The sequence below is a fragment of the Lutjanus erythropterus genome, chromosome 6 (assembly GCF_056507025.1).
Source record: "Lutjanus erythropterus isolate fLutEry1 chromosome 6, fLutEry1.hap2, whole genome shotgun sequence".
Lineage (NCBI taxonomy): Eukaryota > Metazoa > Chordata > Actinopteri > Lutjaniformes > Lutjanidae > Lutjanus > Lutjanus erythropterus.
The window spans coordinates 15,413,251-15,436,707 of record NC_139322.1 but is presented as its reverse complement, the minus strand read 5'-3'; the positions used below and the strand labels follow the sequence as shown (position 1 = coordinate 15,436,707).

General features: G+C 39.2%; 2 protein-coding genes across 4 annotated transcripts; one reads left to right on the top strand and one right to left on the bottom strand.

Annotated features, from left to right (window-relative positions):
- Window positions 1–527: 527 nt before the first annotated feature.
- Window positions 528–3,264, bottom strand: b3galt4 (UDP-Gal:betaGlcNAc beta 1,3-galactosyltransferase, polypeptide 4). Its single transcript, XM_084720813.1, has one exon. The coding sequence runs from the start codon at window positions 1,956–1,958 to the stop codon at window positions 843–845; it is 1,116 nt and encodes a 371-aa protein (XP_084576939.1). The 5' UTR covers window positions 1,959–3,264; the 3' UTR covers window positions 528–842.
- Window positions 3,265–6,262: 2,998 nt separating this feature from the next.
- Window positions 6,263–20,460, top strand: nr2c2 (nuclear receptor subfamily 2, group C, member 2). 3 transcript variants are annotated; one of them, XM_084720802.1, is made up of 15 exons: window positions 6,263–6,406; window positions 9,122–9,206; window positions 9,547–9,642; window positions 9,879–10,079; window positions 10,238–10,343; window positions 10,514–10,693; window positions 12,209–12,365; window positions 12,491–12,581; window positions 13,909–14,054; window positions 14,269–14,434; window positions 14,764–14,885; window positions 15,850–15,989; window positions 17,547–17,684; window positions 17,824–17,929; window positions 18,934–20,460. In XM_084720802.1, the coding sequence occupies exons 2-15, from the start codon at window positions 9,147–9,149 to the stop codon at window positions 19,106–19,108; spliced, it is 1,884 nt and encodes a 627-aa protein (XP_084576928.1). In that variant the 5' UTR covers window positions 6,263–6,406; window positions 9,122–9,146; the 3' UTR covers window positions 19,109–20,460. The 3 variants fall into 3 exon arrangements, 2 of the variants coding, with proteins under 2 accessions (XP_084576928.1, XP_084576929.1); XM_084720803.1 differs by lacking the exon at window positions 18,934–20,460 and adding an exon at window positions 18,474–18,721; XR_014770698.1 differs by lacking the exon at window positions 18,934–20,460 and having other exon boundaries at window positions 15,850–16,021.
- The last annotated feature ends 2,997 nt before the right edge of the window (window positions 20,461–23,457 follow it).

The following is a 23,457-nucleotide window of genomic DNA, read 5'->3' as shown; positions in this document are numbered from 1 at the left end:
TAATTCAAATAATTAAACTGGCATTTAAATGGTTAAAATCCTGAAAATGATTGAATGTTTGGTAGTTTTGAGCAAGTCTTAAGTTGTTCAAGTGATTTATGAAAAAAAAAGCAGAAAAAAAATGATGTATTGATGTCAATGCATCAAGGGAGTATTGAATGACGTGTAAGAGTAAAAGACATTGGATTTCAAAAATTTTACACAAAAGAAAAGTTCTTACAAAAATTCATGCCACAAGCTGTAACACAGCCAAAATGATCACCAAATAAAAAAACAAAAAGTTGAGAAAAATGTACAAAAATGCCCGAGGAGGGCATAAGGGTTAAGTAGAATTCAGCAATCATTAATACACCTGTGAGTATTTCAGTATGACGTCAAAATGTCTGCTGTGCAACCAGTTAATTCAGAAAAGGTGACCAACAGTAGAAGTTCATTACTGTGTTTGCCAGCTATTAGCTCAGAGACATGTACCTGCTGGTGTGCCCCCTAAAAAGAACTCTTCTCAATCAATCAATCAATTTCTCATGTGGCCCCACCACTGATTTAAATGGATAAATAACACTACAGGTACGAAGAAAACTATGTATTTTTGATTTTGGGGTGAACAGCCCCTTTAAAGAATACCATAACAATTCTTAGTACCAGCTGATCATCCTGCTTTTCTGCAAAAAAAAAGCCGGTTAAATACATTATACTGTTTAAAAAAATAAAGCTATAAAAATAAAGTGACATTTTTTTCAGTGCACAGAGTGGAGCGTCATAGCCTGAGGAGCACTTGTGCTGTTCACAGTATTGAAGCGAGGCACAGCCCCAAAGAATGAGTCCAGTTTTCAATTTAACCCTCACAAGCCCTGCTCCAACCCCAAAGCTGACCCCAGCATCGCCCGGACTTTGCACATCCCCAGAGAAGCGCGCACACTCAGCCAGGAGCAGGGCTCTGACGAGTGGACGTCAGCCCAGTAGTGCAGCATCTCCCTGGGTGGGGTGTGGTGGATGGACACCATTGCCTGGTAGCAGCAGCGCCCGTAAGGCACAGCTGGGCCACCGGAGAAGAGAGGGCAGTGTGAGGGCAGCACCCCAGCTGCCCGAGCGCACAGACCCACAAACACATCCTCGGGGGGCAGAGGGGTGGAGAGTGGTGCTGCAGAGGCTGCCAGGGAGATTTTGAGCAGTGCAGAGCGGGACAGGACGTAGGCTGTCCCACTGCAATAGTCAGGAAATACAGATGGAGGGTAGGCTCCTGAGGGTAGGTAATGCTTACTGTCTGGGTCACGGTCCGGAGCCACATGGAGGTGCACCCTGCCCAGGTACAGGTCACCTTGTTCGTAGGGGTTGCGGCTCTTGTTGAGGAAGTGCAGGAGGGCGCTGGGGTTGAACAGGACGTCATCGTCCACCTTGGCCATGAAGTGAGCCTGAGGACAGAAGCGGCGGGCCCATCCCAGCATTGACAAGGTCTTCAGGGTGAGGTTGGAGTAGGTGTCCAGAAACCTCCCCTGGATCAAGTCTCCTCGCTCTCTGGCCTCCTCTATGAGCAGCTTGGCCATTCCGGGGTCGGACGCCACCCCAACCATGAAGAGGGTCATGACCCGAAGGCCCCTCACTTCCACCTCCCCTCCCCAGGTGTCCCTGATGGCTTGGCGTGCCCTCTGATTGGCAGGAGCCGAGGTAACCATGGTGATGAGGTAAGGCTTGGCACGCTGGCACACGAGCGGGCTGGGCATGAGCAGGAACTCCTCGGGTCTGGTGGGAGGGACGCTCTGCGGGGGAATGATGCCGGCGTGCGGCTCCACCACCTTGTTCATGCGCATGGAGGTTACCCAGGACTCGATGAGGTCCACAAACAGCAGAGCCAGCAAGGCTAAGAGTGTTACCACCGCGCACAGGACAGGCAGAACACCCAGCCGGCTGCCTCGCTTTCCAAACCGGGGTTTACATAGCCACAGCCCCCGTCCGACCATGACCAACCCCCACCGCCTCTGCTCACTCTGAAGACCGCCGCAGCTGATGCAACCCGCCCGTTTCTCTCTGTTCCCCCTGCTCAAATGCCTCCACTGCTACACTGCTGTCATTGCGCCTCTTCCGCTCTTTGCTCAGAGGTCCAGACGCCCGCAGCAGCAGGAGGAGGATCGGAGGAGAGTGTCGGTATCCGTGTCGGCGAGGATGCGGTAAAGTAGCTGCTCCTCTGGTGTTGATGCTGCAGCCGGTCACTCACTATTATAAAAGTGGGATATGCAGCTGCGCAAATGAAGCGGTCGATTCGACAGCCTGGAGCTATTTTTTTTTTTTTGCCCTGACTCCTCTTCACTATATCGGCGACTGTGAGGTAGATTGCGACACACAAATGATCGGAATAACTCCACCCTCATGTGGTTAAAACGCGCTCTGATGCTCTGATGCTGCCTCTGATGAGCTGTGTGGTTTTCTGGTCATCAGCCTGCGACTGTCCTGTCGTGTGGATCAACCAGCCGACTGCAGGACCTCCAGATTCATTTGCTTGTTACTGCAACCACAAATTTTCACCTATAGCCTAATGCATAAAACGTTTTTTTATGTTTGCATGCACTATGTACAGTCTACACAGTCTATATTTGGTACCATGTGATAATTAAAAGGCTTTATCAATAATAAACCTATAACCTGAAGAAACCGGATTCAATACATGGATAGGAAAATGTGAATTCATAGTATTATACCCTACATAATTTAATAATAGATCCAGATTCTGATTATTGTTGCAATATGAACAAATAATCGCAAAGCATCTATTGGCCGCAGGGATGGAGATAAAAAAAAATCGATGTACTGTAGCCTTTTGTGCAAGCAGAGTCTGTAAACAAGATTAAATGGAGAGGAATTAGACAAAGGACCCTATTTGATAGAAGAACACATCAGAGGGATTTTTTTAATGAGGGTCATTTGAATATGTGTGAGCCTCTGCTGTACGCCTTTTGTTCTCCTGCACAACTGGTGGTGCAGAGCGACATCTGGTGGTCATTCAGAGGCACGTTTATGGTTTTTTTTTTTTTGCTGAGGCGAGGCAAGTTTATTTATATAGCACTATCACACAAGGCAATGCAAAATGCTTTACAGGAGCATAGAAATGAATATAAAATAAGACATTAAGAAAAACATTAGAAATTAATTTAAAAGACCAGGCTGTATGGGGACAGGGCAGTGTCATAGATCTGGCATCAAAAATTAAATTTACACTGAAAACAGATAACTTCATTATTCTTGTAAAATATTCATCTACATTAGTGCAATATTATTATTATTACTATTCTCATGCAGTAATACACTATCCTAATGAAAACTGAATTTTATTTATTCTTTTATTTTTCTTATTTTAAATTACCAGTTGTAGTTGTAGATATTCTACTTTCTAAAAAGAAACATTGATACCGAAACACTTGTTTTGGAAAAAGTTGTATTGGCACTGACAAATCTGAATAATAAAATGGACATTAAAGATAATTTAATTTTATTTTGATATTTCTTTTTAGTATTCTGATGTGTTTTTCTGTTAATTCAAAATACTACATCATTGATGATTGTTGGAGCTTGTGATGCAAGACGGACAATAACGTGTTACCTCACCTTATGTCAGTCTTTTAATTTTTATTTAATGTCTTTTTCTGTTACTTTTTACTGTCAGTTTTTTTCAGTGTTATTGGTATTCAATTTCAGCTTTCTATGATCATTTTGACACGGACAGGAGGAGTTTGAGAGGAGTGTTTTAATGCCAATGTTTCCTTTTTCATTTCAGGTTGTGTTTTCAGTGCCAATTGAAATATATTGCCAATTTATTTTCTGTTGTGGCTGGACTACAGAGGTCAGTGGTTTGAATTAAATAGAGAGGAGGTCATGTAAATGTTGGCAAAATGGTTCATGTAAATACTGACACTGACACTCTGCTGCTCTGCTTCACAGATCTAACTGAATGCACCGATGGAAAGACATCGATGCAGAAATGTGCCTGAGGAGTCTTCACTTAATATATTATTTAGGGTAGTTGTTTACTTGATGGGGGCTGTGCAAATAACACAGCTACATTACCTCCATTTGTAGCAATACAAGCTAAATAAAGCTGGTGAATACAGACAGTATAAAAAAGATATATAACAATGGGATATTTTTGTGACTAGATGAAATCTATTTAAGGACCCCTTCCAAAAATGTTTCAGACATATAAAAATACTCTGGTTTGCATAATAATTTGTGTCTGATGTCTCTTGCTGTACTTCACTGAAAAGTCCTTTGTCAGATTCTCCACATATGTCATGCTGCACAGTGAGTGAAGGTCAAACATACAAGTGAAGCACCAATTAACAACACAAATGTTTGAGTGGAAAGAGAATTAAATGTTCAACTTCACATGTAAAAGTTTTGGTGTCTTGACAGTACTTTTGTATAAAACTTTGACTATATAAGCACACTGTGTTTAATTAATAAAATTAATTAAATATAAATTGTTTTATTGTAAATTGGTTGGATTTTATTATAAACCTTTAGAAAACAGCTTGGTCATATACACAGTGCTTGCGCTGTCTTTCCCTTTTAAAATGTGTCAGACTTTATTAAAGTTGTTCACAGTTTCTGAATGTTTCTTGACAGCGTAAAGCCACAGGAACTAACAGTAACTGGTAATTTCTCTGTCTCAGTCTTTTGGTTCCCTCTGATGACTGCAGGGACCTATGAACTGTCAACCTCTGAGTTCCTAATGACATTCTTATTGGTTCTTTTTTACAGGCAGCTAAAAGTCAGTATAATGACTTTAAAATTAATGCTACATATAGAACATTTGGGAAAGTGTGTTGTCAATCTCTATATAAATACATTACTGTCATGGCAGAGACCGGATGGCTGGCTTCCTCTCTGCCACCTAGTTAAAATTATTAACATGTTCAGGGAGAGATGTGGACTTCAAAGCTGAATATTATCAGGAAGTTATTATTTATTATTATTATTATTATTATAGGCTCAATGTGACATTTTTTTATTTGATGGCATGTTGTTCTTGATTCTGAGAACAAATTATGTTCAAAGTGAATTGAGGAATTGAATTTCATGGTGGGTAAATTGGGTCACTCAAACTAAATCCCATTAACTGTCTGTTATAGAAAAAAATTTCTGAGTGATATCTCTGAATTTAATTTATACAAAGGTAATTTTTTTCCTTTTATGTATTTATTCTTCTTTCTAAAGTCTATCTGCACATATCCGTTTTTATTATGATGTATTTATTACTGTCATTTTATCAATCTTTACCTTTACAATTTGATGTGTTTGGTGACCCATGATTACATGATTCTCTTAATTTCATTATAAGTGTGTTTAGTATGTTTTGTAATATGTCTTATGTCCTATATGTTCCTGGGATCTGGCCCTGGTAATAATGTAACCTGACAACATGTTTTATCAGTTATATGATAAACATTATATGCACGGTATACATTGAGTGTACAGACATTATTCAAAAGTCAAAAGTACAGAAAAAATCAAATTTGAAGAAATGACAACGTAAATAACAACAATATCGAGTTGTTCTACTCCACTAGCAGACCAAACATGAATTAATGATGGAGAAACAGTACTTAAGAAATTCTCATTAATTTTTTTCACACACGTAAAACTGCATAAAATTCAGATAATGAAATCAGAGGGTCAGACGAGGTTTCTTACAACAATTAGACCTCCCCACTCTACTACTACTGCTACTACTAAAATAATAATAATGATAATTTCAGGAAAATGGAACAAAAAATGCCCATGGCCATATTTCATAAAAAGGAATGTGAGGATGTTCATGAATGAGTGAATTTGAGAATGAAATTTGTAGAAGTTGTGAAATAATTATGGTAAAGAAAAGGGCAAGAACACATATTTTTATGTATGCACACATATCAGATGGTGGGTGGGGTGTCTTTAGAGTTTGAGTTGCCAATATTACAAATCGTTTTTACAGCAAATAAAATTTAGGTTATTAAATTGGAGGGGCATTTCCCCAACCCCATAATATATCATAAACCAAACAGGGACGAATCATTGAATAAGATAAAGTTAATAAACAAGAAACATTTATGAAATGATGCAACACGTCTGTTATTACGCCTTTTCTTTAATCGCGTTAATTTTATAACACATAAGAACTTGACAGTAAATCCCTGGATAGACAGTCAGACATGATGACGTCAGTTCTGTCTGGCTCGCGCTGAGGGTGGGAGGAGGAGGGGGGGGTTGAAGGCGCGCGGGGACGCGAGAGAGGAAGAAGAAAAAAAAAAAGCTGAACATCACCGACGCGCTGCGGAGCGGGGTCACGAACTATGACCTTTAACAGAAGAAAACCAAAACAAATATTTTATAAAATAGCAGACAGCCCTAAATCTATGACCGCCGTTTGTCGGAGGTAAGTCTCAGTCCTGACTTGAAAACCGTAGAAAGCTCTCCGTGATATACTGTATGATAAAAGAGCGCAGCTAATCTCCCTGCTAGCCTGTTAGCCTGCCGGAGCGGAGCTGCCGTCCTGCCCGACTCTGGCTGCTCGGGATCCGGGGAGGGAGCGTGAAGCGCTAGGCGCTGTCTGTATGCGCTGACAGGCTTTACAGACAGTTAAAGTAATAATTAATTTGTGACACTACTGTTGACGTAGGCTGAGTGCAACTCCTGCATGTTGTAATGACAAATCCAAGGGGAGAGACGGGTGCTTGCTGCAGCCCTTACTGCGTTTACATGTATGAAGCTAGCTTAAACAGCTAACACTGGAGAGCTGCTGCAGCTGCAGATGAACTCGACCCTTTTACCTTTGCCATCCCGGGGACAGAAGTGGGCTGACATTACCATGACTGGGACTTTATTCACCAGAGCTGCATTTTTATATTTATTATCAGTATATTGAAAGACGTCCATTCTGCTGTCTACAAAGAAAATTGCTCCAATATATTTATCATAAGGATTCGTCTCCAGTGTTATTGGCTGACTGCCAGGTTCTCCATTTTGTTCTGTTGTGATGCGTTTAGAAAGGAGGTATTGATGGGCAGTGTGTTGGACCAATCGGTCAGCATAATGAAGCAGCATGCTCCTCCCTGCAAGGTGCTGCTGCAGGCACATAAATCAGTTCTCACTCATGCTGTCAAATTGCATTTGTTATCATGATGATAATTCTGCCAAATGCTTTGTGTCACTATAGATGTTCAAATACAAATAAACTGTAGGGGAAATGAATGACTCTGTTTTTGACTTTGCACCGTTAGGTGTGTTACTATTATTTAAGTTGTATTGAAAAGATAGATGGACTTTATAATACTTTATAGTGGTCAACTGATATGGGTTTTTCAATAGACCATACTGATATTTAGAGAACAGGATGGCCAATGAGTGATTTACAGAATGCTGATATCAAAATAAAGAAAAGTAATATTTAACTTCATGATTTTATGCATGCTACAATCTAACAATAGACATGCTTAGTCAGTAACAGCCTGCTTTAGATTAAAATGATTTTTAATTACAGAATATAAAAATACTTTGAGTTATGCTGTAGATTTCAGAACGTGACTGATATTTTAGTGGGGTATAGTGTGTTAAAAGCGTTGTAATTCACTGCATTATTCTATACATTATAACTAGGGCTGCACAGTTAATTGTAATATTATTGAAATTGCAGTGTGGCCAAATGCAATATCTAAACAGAACAAGAACCAGATCACAGTGTTTTGAAAAAGAAACAGTGAGTGAGAAAATAGCATTTTAATAAGATACTGTAGAGCTGCAGATATGCTCTGGAGGAAATTTTGGCAAATGTTTGCAGCAGGATGCGAAGCAGCCACATTCACAAGGCTGCCTGCTGATGTGCCTGCAGACATTCTTTTGTTTGTTGGCCTCATCACTGCAGGCATCGGTCAATGCCAGACAGTCACCCCAATTAATTTACTGACAATTAATCAGTTTATCACCAGTGCTCTATTGCAGTGTTTCTCCACAGATTTGATGAACGTCTGCCAACTGTATTCAAAGGTAGTGATCACAACTTAAAATGCATTCACTTAACTTTGAAAGATTTGTGGTTCTTCTCCCACAATTCACTTTGCTTTTTACGCTTAACTCTTACATAAACAACATGTTTTGTAAAATATTTAACAATAGTGCAAACACTCTTACTTCTCTGTGAGTGAATATGCAGAGATACAAAACCTCTGACTCCATAATCAGCATAAAGTCACATGTACAGGCACACAGCAGGTTCGTTACCTGCCAGTTGTTCACATAAATGATAGCAAAGATTGTAAGAAAAGCAGCTGTGATGTAGAGATGTGCATATAAAAGATGGTAAATTTCAATGGAGGGACATAAGTTGTTCACCTGTGTTGCTTTGTCATATTGGACACCGTGAGGCTGCAGTGTAATCTGGTTATCAACAGTCTCTGAAATCTTGTGTCACACTCAGAGGTCACAGATTTGTTGTGGTGACATCACTGCAGTCATGCCCTGACTGGATTTGCCACACATATATTTACATGAGGAGTCTGAACAGGACGAACATTAGTTGTAATATATATGAAAATCTATTTCCTGATGTTATTGACTGGCAAGATATGAAGCGGTAATAAATATTTTGTTTATTGTGGATTTTGTGATGTTTGGTTGACGCAGACAACAACAAATGATGACAAATGTCATTGCTTTCAGTGAAAATGAAGATTGTAGTACAGTAATTACCCCTAATCTTGAATCATATTGTAATAGCATCAGTCAAAATTCATTCCAATGTTTTTTTTACCACAATATGCAGCCCCAAAAACGTGTTCATGTATTGGTTTCAGCATCAGCAATCAGCCAAAATGGGTTAAAAAATATTGCATATCTGCAAAAGGCCATTATTTTGCATCCCTACTTTTTTAGACATCTCATGTTTCAAACAATTGAGAAAAACTATAATCCTAGTGAGAAATTATTAAATCATCAAGAAGAAATAAGCTTTCATTATAGATTTATAATGAATGCTCTATGATCTACCAGCACAACGTTACATTTATAAAACTGTTCCAGTGTTGACCTGCTCGTGCTCTTCTGTGACCATTGGCACCTTTGTGGTTGATTAATGTCTGTGGCATCTTTCCAACAGACCTCACTAATGACCTTACATCATCATGACGACCAACCTCAATCTGCTCCCTCAGCAGAAAGTGGACTCTGAGCACGAGGCAGAGGTGAGCATGCAGAGGGAGACTTTTATCATGTACTGTTAGCTGGCAGTCTGAGTCATTTCATGTGACCCATATGAAGGCTGTTTTTAATTGAAAATGCTGTGGTGCTCGTCTCTTTGGCTGTGTGATACTGGATGCTGCCTTTATTTGTTGCCATAGAGACATGCCTTTTGTAGACAGAGGTCCTCTAGACAGTTCTGACTTGTATTTACGTAAATGTCTTGTATAATAACATTTCTATGCTTTATACAGCAGACTCAAGTAGAATATGTAGTTATGTTGTAGACATAGTGATAATAATTTTTATGTGTTTGAGCTTGTTGAAATGTGTTTCACATTGCAGGTGTCATCCTCTCCTTCAGACTCAATGATGAGTGAATCTCCACAGCGCTTTCAGGTCATCTCTGCTGAGCCTGCCGCAACACCACAGCGAATACAGGTTACTGCTCTCCTCTCAACATCAGTTAGCTTCAGAGAGTGTGACACCGCCGCTACCTGTTGATGTTGTCCTCTTTCGCCACGTTAGCAGCAGCGATGAACAAGTTGAACATGTGACTTAGCTCTCGCACCGTCAATGTCACTCTCTTCTCTTCTTTTACTTCAGCCCCATTGGTGCATGTTAATTTCCACCTCCCTCTCTGTCTGTCTCACTCTTCCATCTCTCATCACCCCCAGATTGTAACCGACCAGCAGACAGGTCAGAAGATCCAGATAGTGACAGCGATGAAGCCGTCCACTGCTCCCAAGCAGCAGTTCATTCTGACTACGGCTGACAGCTCAGGGGCAGGCAAGGTTATCCTGGCCTCACCAGACAGCCACAACACTAAGCAGCTCATCTTCACTGCTGCAGACAGCCTGATGCCAGGAAGGATACAGGTACGGTTCCCCCCATACTATCACCCCCTGTATAGAGTGTGATGATACTATTGTTAATATCTTTGTTATTATTTTCAGACAGCGTTCTAATTATGATAATGACATTGTGTTAAGGTGAAACTCAAGATTAATGGCCTGCTTTTGACTTTGCTTTTCAGATCGTCACAGATCCCGTGTCAATGGAGCGGTTGTTAGGGCAGTCGGGGGACTTGAGCCGGCCACAGCCAGTGGAGTATTGTGTGGTGTGTGGGGACAAAGCTTCAGGTACTAAAACTTATATCACCAGGTGATGTGAGGATTTGTAGGTGTTTTTACTGATGTATGCTGATGCCAAATCCAGCAGTATGTTTCACTGCATATTGTCAGCAATCAAACGTGCACCCACACACACACACAGTGAGTCACACAGTCTGACTGGTTTTCTCTGTGTTCAGGGCGTCACTATGGAGCCGTCAGCTGCGAGGGATGCAAAGGCTTCTTCAAGAGGAGTGTGAGGAAGAACCTGACCTACAGCTGCCGCAGTAAACAGGACTGCGTCATCAACAAACACCACCGCAATCGCTGCCAGTTTTGTCGGTTGAGGAAATGCCTTAAAATGGGGATGAAGACTGAGTGTGAGTTAGCATTCAAATTCAAGAGACAACATGCAAACATGTAGACAAAAACACAGAGTCACTTAGAAACAGAATGGCTATTAGCAATTATCTGCTGGTCTCAAAAAGTATTAAAAAGTTTTGTTTAGTTCCCTCAAAAAGAAAGTCTTAAAAAGAATTATAAAGTCTGAATTTTTCAATGGAGTATTAGGGCCACAATAAGGGGAAAAAGGAGAGGAGAAGGAGAGGATTTTTTCTTAAATTTTAAATTTTGATATTAAAGTGGTACTCTAAGCATTAGTAAATCAGAGGGGGATTTTTTAAAATTTGCATTATGAGAATAAAATTGAAATGTGGAGAAGCTGAAATACCATGTTGAGAATGAAGTCAAAATGGTATTTCAAGTTAATTCTCAAAATCAAAATGTAAAAATTAAAAACATTGTCCTCCTCTGATAATTTTTTTCTTATGCCTGCTACTAATATTGAAAGTTACATTTTATTTTCCATATCTCAACTTAATAATATAAATCCAAAGTTAAAAAAAATCCTCTCATTTTTACCTTATGCCTGACCCTAACACTCTTCTGTATAAATGTAATTTACAAAAGTTTTTTTTTTTGCCAATCACAGACAGTCACAATAGTTGGAACTTTTTCTCGTGTGTGGTTGTGGGCTGTCAGGAGACATCGTAAATATATAGACTAAAGGGATATATAACCCTTTTCGTGGAATTTTACCATCAGATCTGTAGCAAACAAAGTCCCTACTCACTTGTGGGTGAACATGTGCATAGGAGAAGTCAATATTTAATTAAAAAAGGCAAAAAAAGACTTGCACACTGTCCTCTATTCTCTGCAATCAAAGATTAAATAACAACAATGTTAGAACAATGTAACTGATTGTAAGCATAGAAGACAGTGTGCAAAAGTCTTTTTTGATTTTTAAGAATCTAAAATAGGAAATCTTTTTACCTAGTTTTAACATTTTTGCTTACTGCAAAATGTTTCCAAACTGTATATGATACTAGAAAGGTCTTTAAAAGTCCATCCATCCGTTGTGCCAAACCAGTTATCCTGACGAGCTGCAGGGGGGCTGGAACCTATCCCAGCTGACACTGGGCGAGAGGTGGGGTACACCCTGGACAAGTCACCAGTTCATCACAGTGGCTGACATATAGAGAAAGACAACCACTCACTCACATTCACACCTACGTTCAATTTAGAGTTATCAATTCAGTATTATTACTGCATGTCTTTGGACTGTGGGAGGAAGCCAGAGTACCTGGAGAGAACCCACATGGACAGGAGCAGAACATGCAGACTCTGCACAGAAAGGCTCTGCCCCAGCCACAAACTCCCCAGCAGGCTGTGGGATTCAAACTCAGAACCTCCTTACTGTGAGGTGACAATGCTAACCACCGCACCACCATGCCGCCCCTTTTAAAAGTCTTAAATCTTCTGAACACTGCAGACACCCTGTTAGAACTATTAGAAAAAAACTAAACATGGTTTGTCTACCTGCTGTTTATTCTCAGCTGTCCAGAGTGAGAGAAAGCCCATCGACGTAGTGCCCAGAGAGAAGCATGCCAACTGTGCTGCCTCCACCCAAAAGATCTATATTCGTAAGGACCTAAACAGTCCGCTCATCGCCACACCAACCTTTATCTCCGACACAGAGACAGACGGCTCCAGGTCAGTGGGATTCAGACAGAAAGACAGACCTCAGGCCTGAGCTCTTTGTTGTTCTGTGTCTCAGCCGTTGATGCTGATTTCGCTGTTACGTGAACTGGTTTTTGATAATACTCTGTGTCCTGCAGATCCAGCCTGCTGGACCAGGGGATGCTGGTTAATATCCAGCAGCCGGTCATTCAGAGTGATGGAACTTTGCTGCTGGCCACGGACTCAAAGGTAGGACTGCAGTTACTGTAAATACAACATCTTCCTGTTCTGCTGCTTGTAATGGAAGTATTATCCTTCTGGGGGAGATGTTGCAGGGTTTTGTTACTCTTATATAATGAAGCTGCTACATTTGGTGATTAATGGTGTAAACCAAATAAAGTCTGAGCTTGAAAATCTATAAAACTGGCCAGTCTAGTCTGGTAGATAATAGGGCTGCATGATCAATCGCAATATAATCAAAATTGCAATATAGCCAAGTGCAACATCTGAACCACAGGACCAGAACCAAATCACAATGTTTTGAAAAAGTTTTTTTTTTTCAGTAAAAATGAAAATTTGAGTGCAAAAAATGTCATTCCCACTAATCATATCGCATATTGCCATCACAGTTTCAGTCAAAATAACTGCAATATGACCATATTGTTCGGCCTCAGTACATAATCTATCTGATTGTCATCCTGCATCATTATGACCCAAGTGGGGAAATCAAAATCTGCCAGATGTTAATGCAGCACTTCAATGCTTCAGATTTGTATATTTATGTTCTTTGGTGTCACAAAGAGCTCAACAAGAAACAGCTGATTATATGCTTTATTAGTATTATTAGACTTGAAATCAACCACATGTTATGAATTATTCCAAACAGGTCGAGACAGGATGAAAAGGAGGCGTCTTATACAGTAATTATTCAGTGCTTATTACTGTGGGATCCCCCTCACACTTTTTAATGGACTTAATGAACTGAACTCAATACGCTGCAGGTTTAACAGCTTTTAGTCAGGGAATGTACTCACGCTGACTTGCACACATGATTTAGAAACATAGACAGATAGATAGCACTAACTTGGAACAAGCACCAGAGTATGTTTTACCTGAACCAAAGAGGTTAGTTGTGAAAGCACTGAGTCAAGGCCACGGGTTTAGCCACGACATTTGGTACTCCTGTAATATTAAAACAAGCTCATGACAGTTTATATCAGATCTTAAGACAGCAGCCACGAGGGAAATCAGACTGTGGAACTGCTCAAACTGAGAGACAGCTGTTCAAAATTTCTGACCTGCCAAAAGTCCACTAGATCGTCCCAGAGCCAGATTGATGATCGTTCAGGCATTGCGACGTCCTCAGACTGCACATCAAATGACAACTGATCTGGCAGCAGTTCTCACCAGATTATAAAATTAGTCGAGGGCAACCAAGTGGGGGCTAAAATGAAGCTTCATCTGTAGAGTGTCTGTTTGTTTTTGTGCTTTGTTTCAGTTTAGGACACCATAATTTTTTTTGTCTGTAATGGCCCAGTTGATGGAAAATAATCTGCATTGTTTCATTTGTCTTCAGATGGAGTCTGGGCAGGGGGACTTGGGGACACTAGCCAATGTGGTGACATCACTGGCCAACCTGAGTGACTCACTAAAAGAGAATCTAAACAATGGAGATACCTCAGACTGCCAACACGAGGAGCAATCTGCCAGTGAGATAACACGGTCAGTCCAATCAGCAGTGTACAGAGACGAGGGGTGTGTGTTTTTGAGAGGTATCTGAAATGTTTGTCTCTGAAGACCCAGAAATGGTTAAAATGAGAGACTTAAGCGTACATAAAATCAAAGGCTTTCAAGAAGAAGACACATTTCTATTTGTGTTGCAGAGAATTTTCTGTCAAATCAATTCCTGTGAAGGTGTGTGTGATTGTCTCTACAGTGCCTTTGACACCCTGGCCAAAGTTTTCAACCCACCTGAAGTTGGACAGAGACTAGCAGATAAATGTGTCAGTGGAACAACCATCCAGCTGATCGGTCGAGACCAGGAGACCCCCATCATTGAGGTGGAAGGACCGCTGCTCACAGACAGCCATGTCGGCTTTAAGGTGGGTGGAGTTAACTCGTACAGACACACTTGACTTGAATTATGAATGAATTAGGGACACAGATTTATTCAGTTGTCCACAAGTGAGGGAAGGGGACCCTGAAGGAATTTAAGTTCAACTGTGTTGTGAAATTACAAAAGTCTTTTTTGGTGTATATTTACACTTTAGTGTTGAAACATACTGAAACTGTTCAAGTGGCTTGTTGTCAAGTGCAGTTGAGACATTTGTTCGTTCGTTCGTGTCTCTTTTACTCCTGTATTAATCTGGAGGTTGTCATTTGCCAAATGTTTTTAATTAATTTCCTTTCCTTTTTCTTCTCCTCTGTGTAGCTGACGATGCCTAGCCCTATGCCTGAGTATCTGAATGTACACTACATCTGTGAGTCAGCATCCAGACTTCTCTTTCTGTCCATGCACTGGGCGCGCTCCATCCCTGCCTTCTCAGCTCTTGGGTGAGGATACATTTGACACTGGAAGACTTGAATTATACTGTTATGCACCTCCCAGACATACACACCTTTATGTTAATCTAATGGCAATGACATGTTGGTGTCATGCCTGAATAAGCACCCTGGTCACTTTTATGTAAAAGTGACAACAGCAGTCTCACAAGGTCAGACCATGTAATATTGTTGTAACATTTTGGACACAGCACAAGTCTGAACTGAATGCTGCTGTATGGACATAAAGGCTGCAGAAGTACAAAGTGAAACATGCAGAGAGATAGATCAACTGTGTGTCTTGAAACTCGCCTAAGATAATTGTAATAAATGTATAATCATCTCTTTTGTATCTCCTTATATCAGATCAGTCACTCCTTGCAGTGTGACTGAGATAATCAGACCAGCATGTCTATATTTTTAGTGTTTATTAATCCCTACGCTCAACTAAATGGACTAAATCATGCGCACAAAGTGGAATTAAACAAGAAAATCTAACACCCAGTCATTGTTCATGTCAGCTATTATAAAAAAGTTAGCAGAATTTGCTCACTAATAACATTAAATGGCGAAATTTGTGTAAAATGTGTCAGTGGCTTCACTGGGCACAGCAGGGGTGAGTGTCCCTGCTCTCACAATAGTCATTAATTAAAGTTTCAACTGCAAAATAAATTTTAAAATCAATCAGTGCTGCAGCAGCCTGTGAAAGAACAAAAACATCACACATATAAATAAAGCCGTAATGAACATTATCGTAAAACATTTCTTAATGACAAAAAGTGGTTACTTTAACAGCTTAATGACGCCTGCAATGTTTCAAATTCCATGTCTGAAAAAGGCTTTTGGAAATACCTTAACACTGGAAGCTCCTATCTAGTTACAGTGTATGACTCTGTGAACACTGCAGGAATGCAGTACATGATTAACTATCTACATGCTCACGCTTATCTGTGTTTTGTGTGTCTGTCTTTCTCAGTCAGGAGGCAAACACCAGTTTGGTGCGAGCCTGCTGGAATGAGCTGTTTACTCTGGGCCTCGCTCAGTGCGCTCATGTGATGAACCTGTCGACCATCCTCACTGCCATCATCAACCACCTTCAGAGCAGCATCCAGGACGGTATGGACCTCAGACCTCGTCATCACTTCTCAGTAGGACACACACATATTAACAGAAAGCCAAGAAATGTGAAATATGAACATTATTGTTCAAAACATGACAACAACTCACCAAAAGCTTCAGCTTTTCAGTCCAAACAGGATCACAGTGTTTGCGTGTTGATGACATTGTTTACCCAGAGCTGATGTTAGCTGACAGGCTGCCAGTCAGTGTGGCTAATGTTAGTAGTGCAGCAGCACCAGCCTGCTCTGCTTGCAGATTGTTTGTGCCTGTGCTGAATGTGGTTATGTGTTGCTGCAGTCAGGTGGTTATATACTGGTTTATTCTGGTAGAACAACAACATTATTCAACTTAATTTTCCTTTTCTAGGTCAAAATACTGACAGACCACACTGGTTTTATCAGCTGAGCTGTAATGGCTGGCTGAGTGCTGCTGTCTGCTGGGGCTGCAGCCCTGACTAGTGGTGGGCGGCTGCATAACATCTTACAGGCAACAGTTAACTGGCATTGCACATGAATAAAATATCGATAAATAGTTTAACCAACTATTATCTCCGGTACCAACTAATTCATGAGCAGAAGGGAAGATTTTGACCATATTTCACAGTTGTTCCAATACTAAATTAGTGATACTAATCTCAGGCAAAATTGTGGTGATTATGTAGCTCTTCTGTGCTGCCGGGTAGAGGTGTAACGATGCATCGATCTGGATCGATATATTGATTTAATGTTCACTGATCTTTGTTGATCTGTATCGTCATCTTAAGGTATGCCTTTATTTCAAAATTCCCATGGCATGTTTGTGTCACACATGTCTGAAAGAGTGCAGTCATTGTCATATCATAATGTAATTTCTTTTGTAAATTGTAACAGAATGTGTTAAATGGACATCGCAGGCCCCTGAATTGAATCAAATTGAAACTGTTTTGTGGAAGAATTTGTGATATCAGCAAGTATTGTCTCGCTGTCCAAAGAACTGATACAATATCATATTGTGATAGAACTTGTGATTTCCATGATGTGTGTTATGATGTGTCCATGTTCAAGCATTTGTGGTGGATTTGCAGCAACATCCCTGTTAGAAGCATTGTAGTCCATGTTGCACATGTGACAAAACTCTCTCTAAGTCCTCTGTAATATAGTCTCTTAATGAAAACAACATGTCTTTATATATATACATATATCCATTCCATCCAAAAATATACTTCCTACCTTTTATTCAATTTTAAATCTTCATTACATACATTTTATTAGTCTGGACAGACATGGATGTCAAATGCAACTTGACTGGTTGGTTGAGCCATAATTCTGGTCTCCAATTACTTGTTGATTAGATTTCGATGGCATTCTTTAATATGTTTTACCACTTTATTGTTACATTTTCCAATATTACACTTATGAGCCCCAGATAGTGCTGCATCTTTGTCTGTCCATGTGACAAATTGAATTTTGATGTAAATTAGAGAATTTATGGTGATGACAGTTTTTTTTTCCTGGTAAGATAAATCTTACACTGCTAAAATAAAATTTGAATCTTGGCCTTTTTCTTTTCTCTCAGACAAACTTTCTGGGGAGCGGGTGAAGCAGGTGATGGAGCATATTTGGAAGTTCCAGGAGTTCTGTAACAGCATGACGAGGTTGGAGACTGACAGCTATGAATATGCCTACCTGAAGGCTATAGTGTTGTTCAGCCCTGGTGAGTCTGCTTTGCTTAATCAAGTTCATATTAGAGACATTAAAGACCTTTTGTCGGTCAAATAAAAAGACTGGACTATGGAAGAGTGAAAGATGAATGTACATTTTTTAAAACGACTGTTGTGTGTTTGGCTCATCAGATCACCCTGGTGTGGATGGCAGCGGGCAGATTGAGAAGTTCCAGGAGAAAGCTTTGATGGAGTTGCAGGACTACGTGCAGAAAACATACCCAGATGACACCTACAGGTACATTCATACCTCCAGTCTAACCAGTCAGTTCAACCAAGTGAGCCGCAGTGGTAGGAAGTAAGGTTGTCAAAAGTATCAATAGTTAAATACTTTTTCAAAACCACATATTTAAAATGATACAGTGTCCTTTAATAATATTATCAAAAGTGCTGAACCTTTTTTTAATGTTTTAAGTGCTCATTCAAGACCCCAGTACAGGTCAGTCTTTATTGTCCAGCCTGGAATCTGCAAAACCACACTGTTTAAAGTGACTTTATCTGTAAAAAAGAATTATACATAGGTCCTAGGATTTTTTTTTCTTTTTGCCGTGGTATCACAATAAGTATCGAGTTATAGAGGAGAGAACAGTGTTTCTCAAATGGGGCACTAGTAACCCTAGGGGTAATGTAGATTTTTTTTTTTAATGTGAATTTTAAAAATATCTGTCTGGCATAATTTCCTGGAATAATGATACTATTAAAAGTTCCATTAAAGATGTATATCTATGTTCAATTAAACCACATTTCAACATTACTATTTTGAATGCAATTGTTAACTGCAGAAAACTGTCAGCTGCAGTAAGAAGAAGAAAGCAACACACTCAATCACGTTCATTGTGAGCGGAAAGCCATTTAAGGTATTGAATGACACATGAAAATCATGAAAATGGATTTTTGGTTGAAATGCGGCAGTAATAAAGCTAAAAAAACACTGAGAGAGAAATGATAAAGAAATTGAAAACAGAGCCAGTATCTGATCAGGAAAAATATGTTTTAAAGCAACCCAACACTGATGGCTCAATGCTGTATTGTGCCTCTTTTTTACTTAAAAAAAACCTTTGCATTGGTCAGGGGGTCGTTGGCTGAAAAAATACTTCAAGGCAGTAGATTATTTTGTAAACTGGCATTATGAATGCACAGTTAGGGAAACACATATGAGCTCATAAGAACAACTAGTTAAGAAAAGGAAAAACGTGATATCAAGATGACATTGCAGGATTTGTTATGTGTTTGCTTCTTCAGGTTGACTCGTATCCTAACTCGTCTCCCGGCCCTGCGCCTCATGAACTCCAGCATCACAGAGGAGCTCTTCTTCACTGGCTTGATAGGAAACGTCTCTATTGACAGCATCATTCCCTACATCCTCAAGATGGAGACGGCTGAGTATAACAGCCAGGACTCTGACCCTGCAGAATGACGCCCTATCACTCCAATACCCAGAACTATCAAGTTAAAGATTCATGAGTCTCCACTTCAGGTACTTTCCTTGTCTGTCGAGGTTTACTGGTGAACCCCAGTCTGAAATCCTGCAGCGTCCCCTTGTTTTCTAACGATGCATGGAGCAAAGTCATTCAGGAATCCCTGGTAGATTAAGACGAGCTGTTGACTGGAGAGCCAGGACGACACTTGGAATGTTTTCTGGCCTCAACTCACTCACTCTGAACTGAATGAAAAAGGAATCGTCTGCAGCTGCAACTGTGCTCATCTCCTTTAATGTCTCTCTAGCACTTCAAGCTAATAACATGTGAACTTTGAGCTAAGCCTTTCAAACTATACTAGTTTAACACAAGCCTTACAGTGCTCTCATGTTGATCACATTCATAAATTAGCTCTAGCTTTCGTTGCAAGATATCAGATGAGCTATGTTAACAGTCCCAGTCTGTAATATAAAATCACAAACAGAAATCTGACATTTGGAAGTAGAATTTCACCTATTTAAAAGGTCTAATATTAAGAATAAAATATATCTGAGTACTTAATTTAAAGGTGCGCTTTGAAGCTGTAAACTGTTTGTTTATGTAGGTATTTGGGAACATTGGAAAAGTATAAACTGGTATTTTTAATGAGAATTAAGACTTTTAGAAATACTCAAGGGCCATCCACACCAAGAACAATAACTGCAACACTAACAGTAATAGTGCTGTGGGGAAAAAATAGTCTTGGATGCATCGTGATGTGAATGTGGAAGATTCTGTCAAAAAAATGATTTTCTAATTGTCAGTTAATGTGTAGACTTACCTTATAATTAATCTTCACAAAAGGCAGTGGTTGCAAGCATGTTTTTATTGAATGTCTAAATAATTACCTTTGTGAGATGAACATGAACAAGAAGTATATTTTGAATAGTTTCTACACCATCACCTAGAGACTAGCATTAAAGGACTAGAACAGTGAACAGCAGTAACAAGTGAGACTAGCTGACCAACACACTGTGCAGCACTGAACAACACTGCTCCAGCTGTGCTGGCGACGTAGGAAAATGGATGTTGATGACCTCCTACTGCCGTTTGTTGTGCAGAGAAACAAAAAGAAAACCAGGAGGATATGGGTTCACGAAATTCTTCAAAGACAAGAGGAGTTAGGAGAATCTAGTGCTCTTTTATGAGAGTTGTTGTCTTTTGAAGACTCATACACATACTCATATAAGAACATCAGCAAGGACCAAACAAACTGCAGACACCCTCAAGACACTTTTTCATGTGTAACTTGCAGCTAATATTAAGTTATATATCGTTAAAGACATTGTGGGTTATACCCAGTAAATCTGGGTGGCTCCCAGCGATATTGTTCGCCGCTGTGTGCACCCCGCCATCCACTTGTGACAGACTGCTTTTTAAAACGACATATTTATAGTTATTGTTATAGATGTCAGTCTTGGTGTGGACGTCCCTTAAGTATGACTTTCTGAATGTCGTACAACAACAAACTGAAACAAGCTTTGTAAAAAAAAAAAAAAAAAAAGAAAGAAAAAAAAAAAGAAAATCTCCCTTCAATTTTGAAACTGACACAGTTCCCTAGGAGGTGCAAGACATTAATGTACAGATCTTTACGTAAAATACATTTGTTTTGATTGTTGGAATGAGAACTGGAATCAGGTACAATAACTAATTTTAACCTCAACTAATTAATCTTTAATGTGTGTGTATATGGGTTGGCTGTCATACCACACAGTGCATTCTTAGCCCATTATAACATGACCAACGTCTTTCAGTTTCATGTTTAATTTATGTTTAGGTCACATCGGCCAAATTAGGCATTTCAATTGACCATAAAGTTTTTTTTTATACTGAATGACATCTCAGAGGTTTGGGGGTGTTTCATGTTTAGGTACACTTGTTTCTGGGTTATCATGAATATGTTGCTAATATTACCTGTGCAATCACCTCATCACTTTTCCCTTTACGACAATCAATTATGTGTTATTTCCTTCTGTCCCATCTGTGTCATGACTGTTCTTCTCAACCTGCGTTTTGTATGTGTATTTATCAATGGCAATTATTTCTTTTTAAGGAATTAGATTATCTTAAAGATTTTGGCCTGAAAAATGTTACTTATGTGTAGCTATGCTACTGTTTTTGTACTTGCGTTTGCATTTGTATTCTTGCTAAGTGCACATCAATCAGCTTCTGTGGCATTCCACTGTGTTCATGCTGACTAAAACTTTGTGTTTTGTATGTTTTCTAAAAACTTTTCATTTGATGTGAACAAATTTGCTTGTTGCATACTAAGTGTACTTAAAGTACTTTTGGGCAGGTCTCCCTGATTTAGGAAAAAAAAAAAAGAGATTTTGTGGGGAGCTAGTCTTGAGTGCACTGATGTCTTGAAGACCGTAGGTGATGTGCATCGACTAGTTTACCCACGTGTATAATGCAGCAAGATGAATGGTAACGGGGATGTAAAGAAGTAAACAAGGATTATGTCTTGTGAAATAAATGTCAATTGTAATATTTGGGTTTAAAACCCATACAGACTTTGTAAAGGCACTGTCGTGAAATGACCTTTGTACATGTAATTTCATAAAAATGAGTGCATGTTGTTTTTAAGCGGGGTTTTATAATCTTGTCGCTGTCTGTCCTAATAAGGAGCATTGTTATAATTTTTATAGTGCATTGCAGTGCATGAAGAAGTTGCTTAAGTGCATTTTATTAAATGCTGTATGAAAAAAGTTAATTTAAATGTTGTGGCTTTAAAATATTTACCACGAGCAGCTCCTACATTAGAGAATATTAGATCAGAGAAGATTTTTTTTTTCAGCTTTGTGGATTGAGTATCCTATGGTTAAAATTTTATACTCTGTAAATGTACTTTGTTTTTCCTGCTCATGTAAAATTTCTTCAAACATTGAGAATGAGGAATTCAGACAACATTCATGTTTTACTCAAGTTTGTCACAACCCTACATTTCTACCTCACACCGATGACGATATAAAACAGATGTATTAACGACTGAGCTCCTGTATCAGCATTCCAGTCTGAGGCTGGCTTCTCTAAAGCCACACATTATAAAAGAAATAAACAAGTATGAAATATGACATGACTGAGTCTGTCTGTACATGCTCAAAAGGACCGAGTCTGGAGTCTCATTCCCAGGTCGTCAAATACAGACACTTTGGGTTTGAGTCTCATTGTTTAACTGTCTTTCTCCATACTTCACTTTTAATAAATATTTGGCAACAACATGCACAACATCGCAACAGCTTTTTGTCATCAAGTTGAAAGAAAGAGATCTCACTTTAAGCACATAGATATTAAGTCTGTGATTAAGTTGTTTCCAAATTGTCCTGATGTCAGAAATTAATGTAAGTTGACGTTTTGAAGCTGAATCTATAGACCACTCATAACCTTGTAAAGGTGTGAAACAACACACGTCAGTGATACTTACCTTCAATCATAATTTGTGATGTCTTTTCCCACAAATGTAGATGCTTATCTTCTACTTCTATCAAAAATCCAGCAAACAGAAAATCTATAAAGGTCATTAAATCCTTTCTGAATATGAGATTTTAACTTTGTCAGTTAGGATCCCCTTCTAAGAATTTTTCTTTCTTCCACACATCTTCACAATATCACATTGGTCAACTTTACAAACAATTTTTAGGAGCAAAAAGAGGAAATAAAGTGCCAGGAAATTCAGTTAATTTAAAAAACGACACTAAAAATAACACTCAGTAATAGGACTGACATTTGGTAAAGATTAAATAATACATAAGAGGAGGAAAAAAGACAGAAACTAAAGAAAACAAAGTGTGGCAGATTAATAAATGGGTAACATTATTTAATGATTTCTCATTTGTAAATAATTGGGTCTTTGTTGCTTTTTTATTTTTCAGTTTGACTTGTGCATTATAATGTATAATGTTTATATCAATTAGAAGTAAGGAGATCTTTGAGGGTTTTTTGTAAATCCCTTTCATTTTATATATGTAGAATTAGCCAAATGTTATAAACGGGTGAATTAAACACGCATTTTTGTCCATTAAGTGATCATTTAAAAAAGTAAAAATATCACTACCATATAGCACGACGATCTGATGTGTTATCTAGATAGAAAGTTATATATCGGTCCAAAATATTTTGGATTAAATACAATGGAAAAATAAGCGAGCGTTTCTTTGTTTAAACCACAAAAATCACAGGAATAATTGATAGTTTGATACTTGGATAGTTCAAACATTTCCAGAAGCTGCTTTACGATTTATACTCTATGTAAAATTATGTGTAACACTCGAGTTTTAATCGCCGCTCTACTTGTCACTCGGTCGGGTAA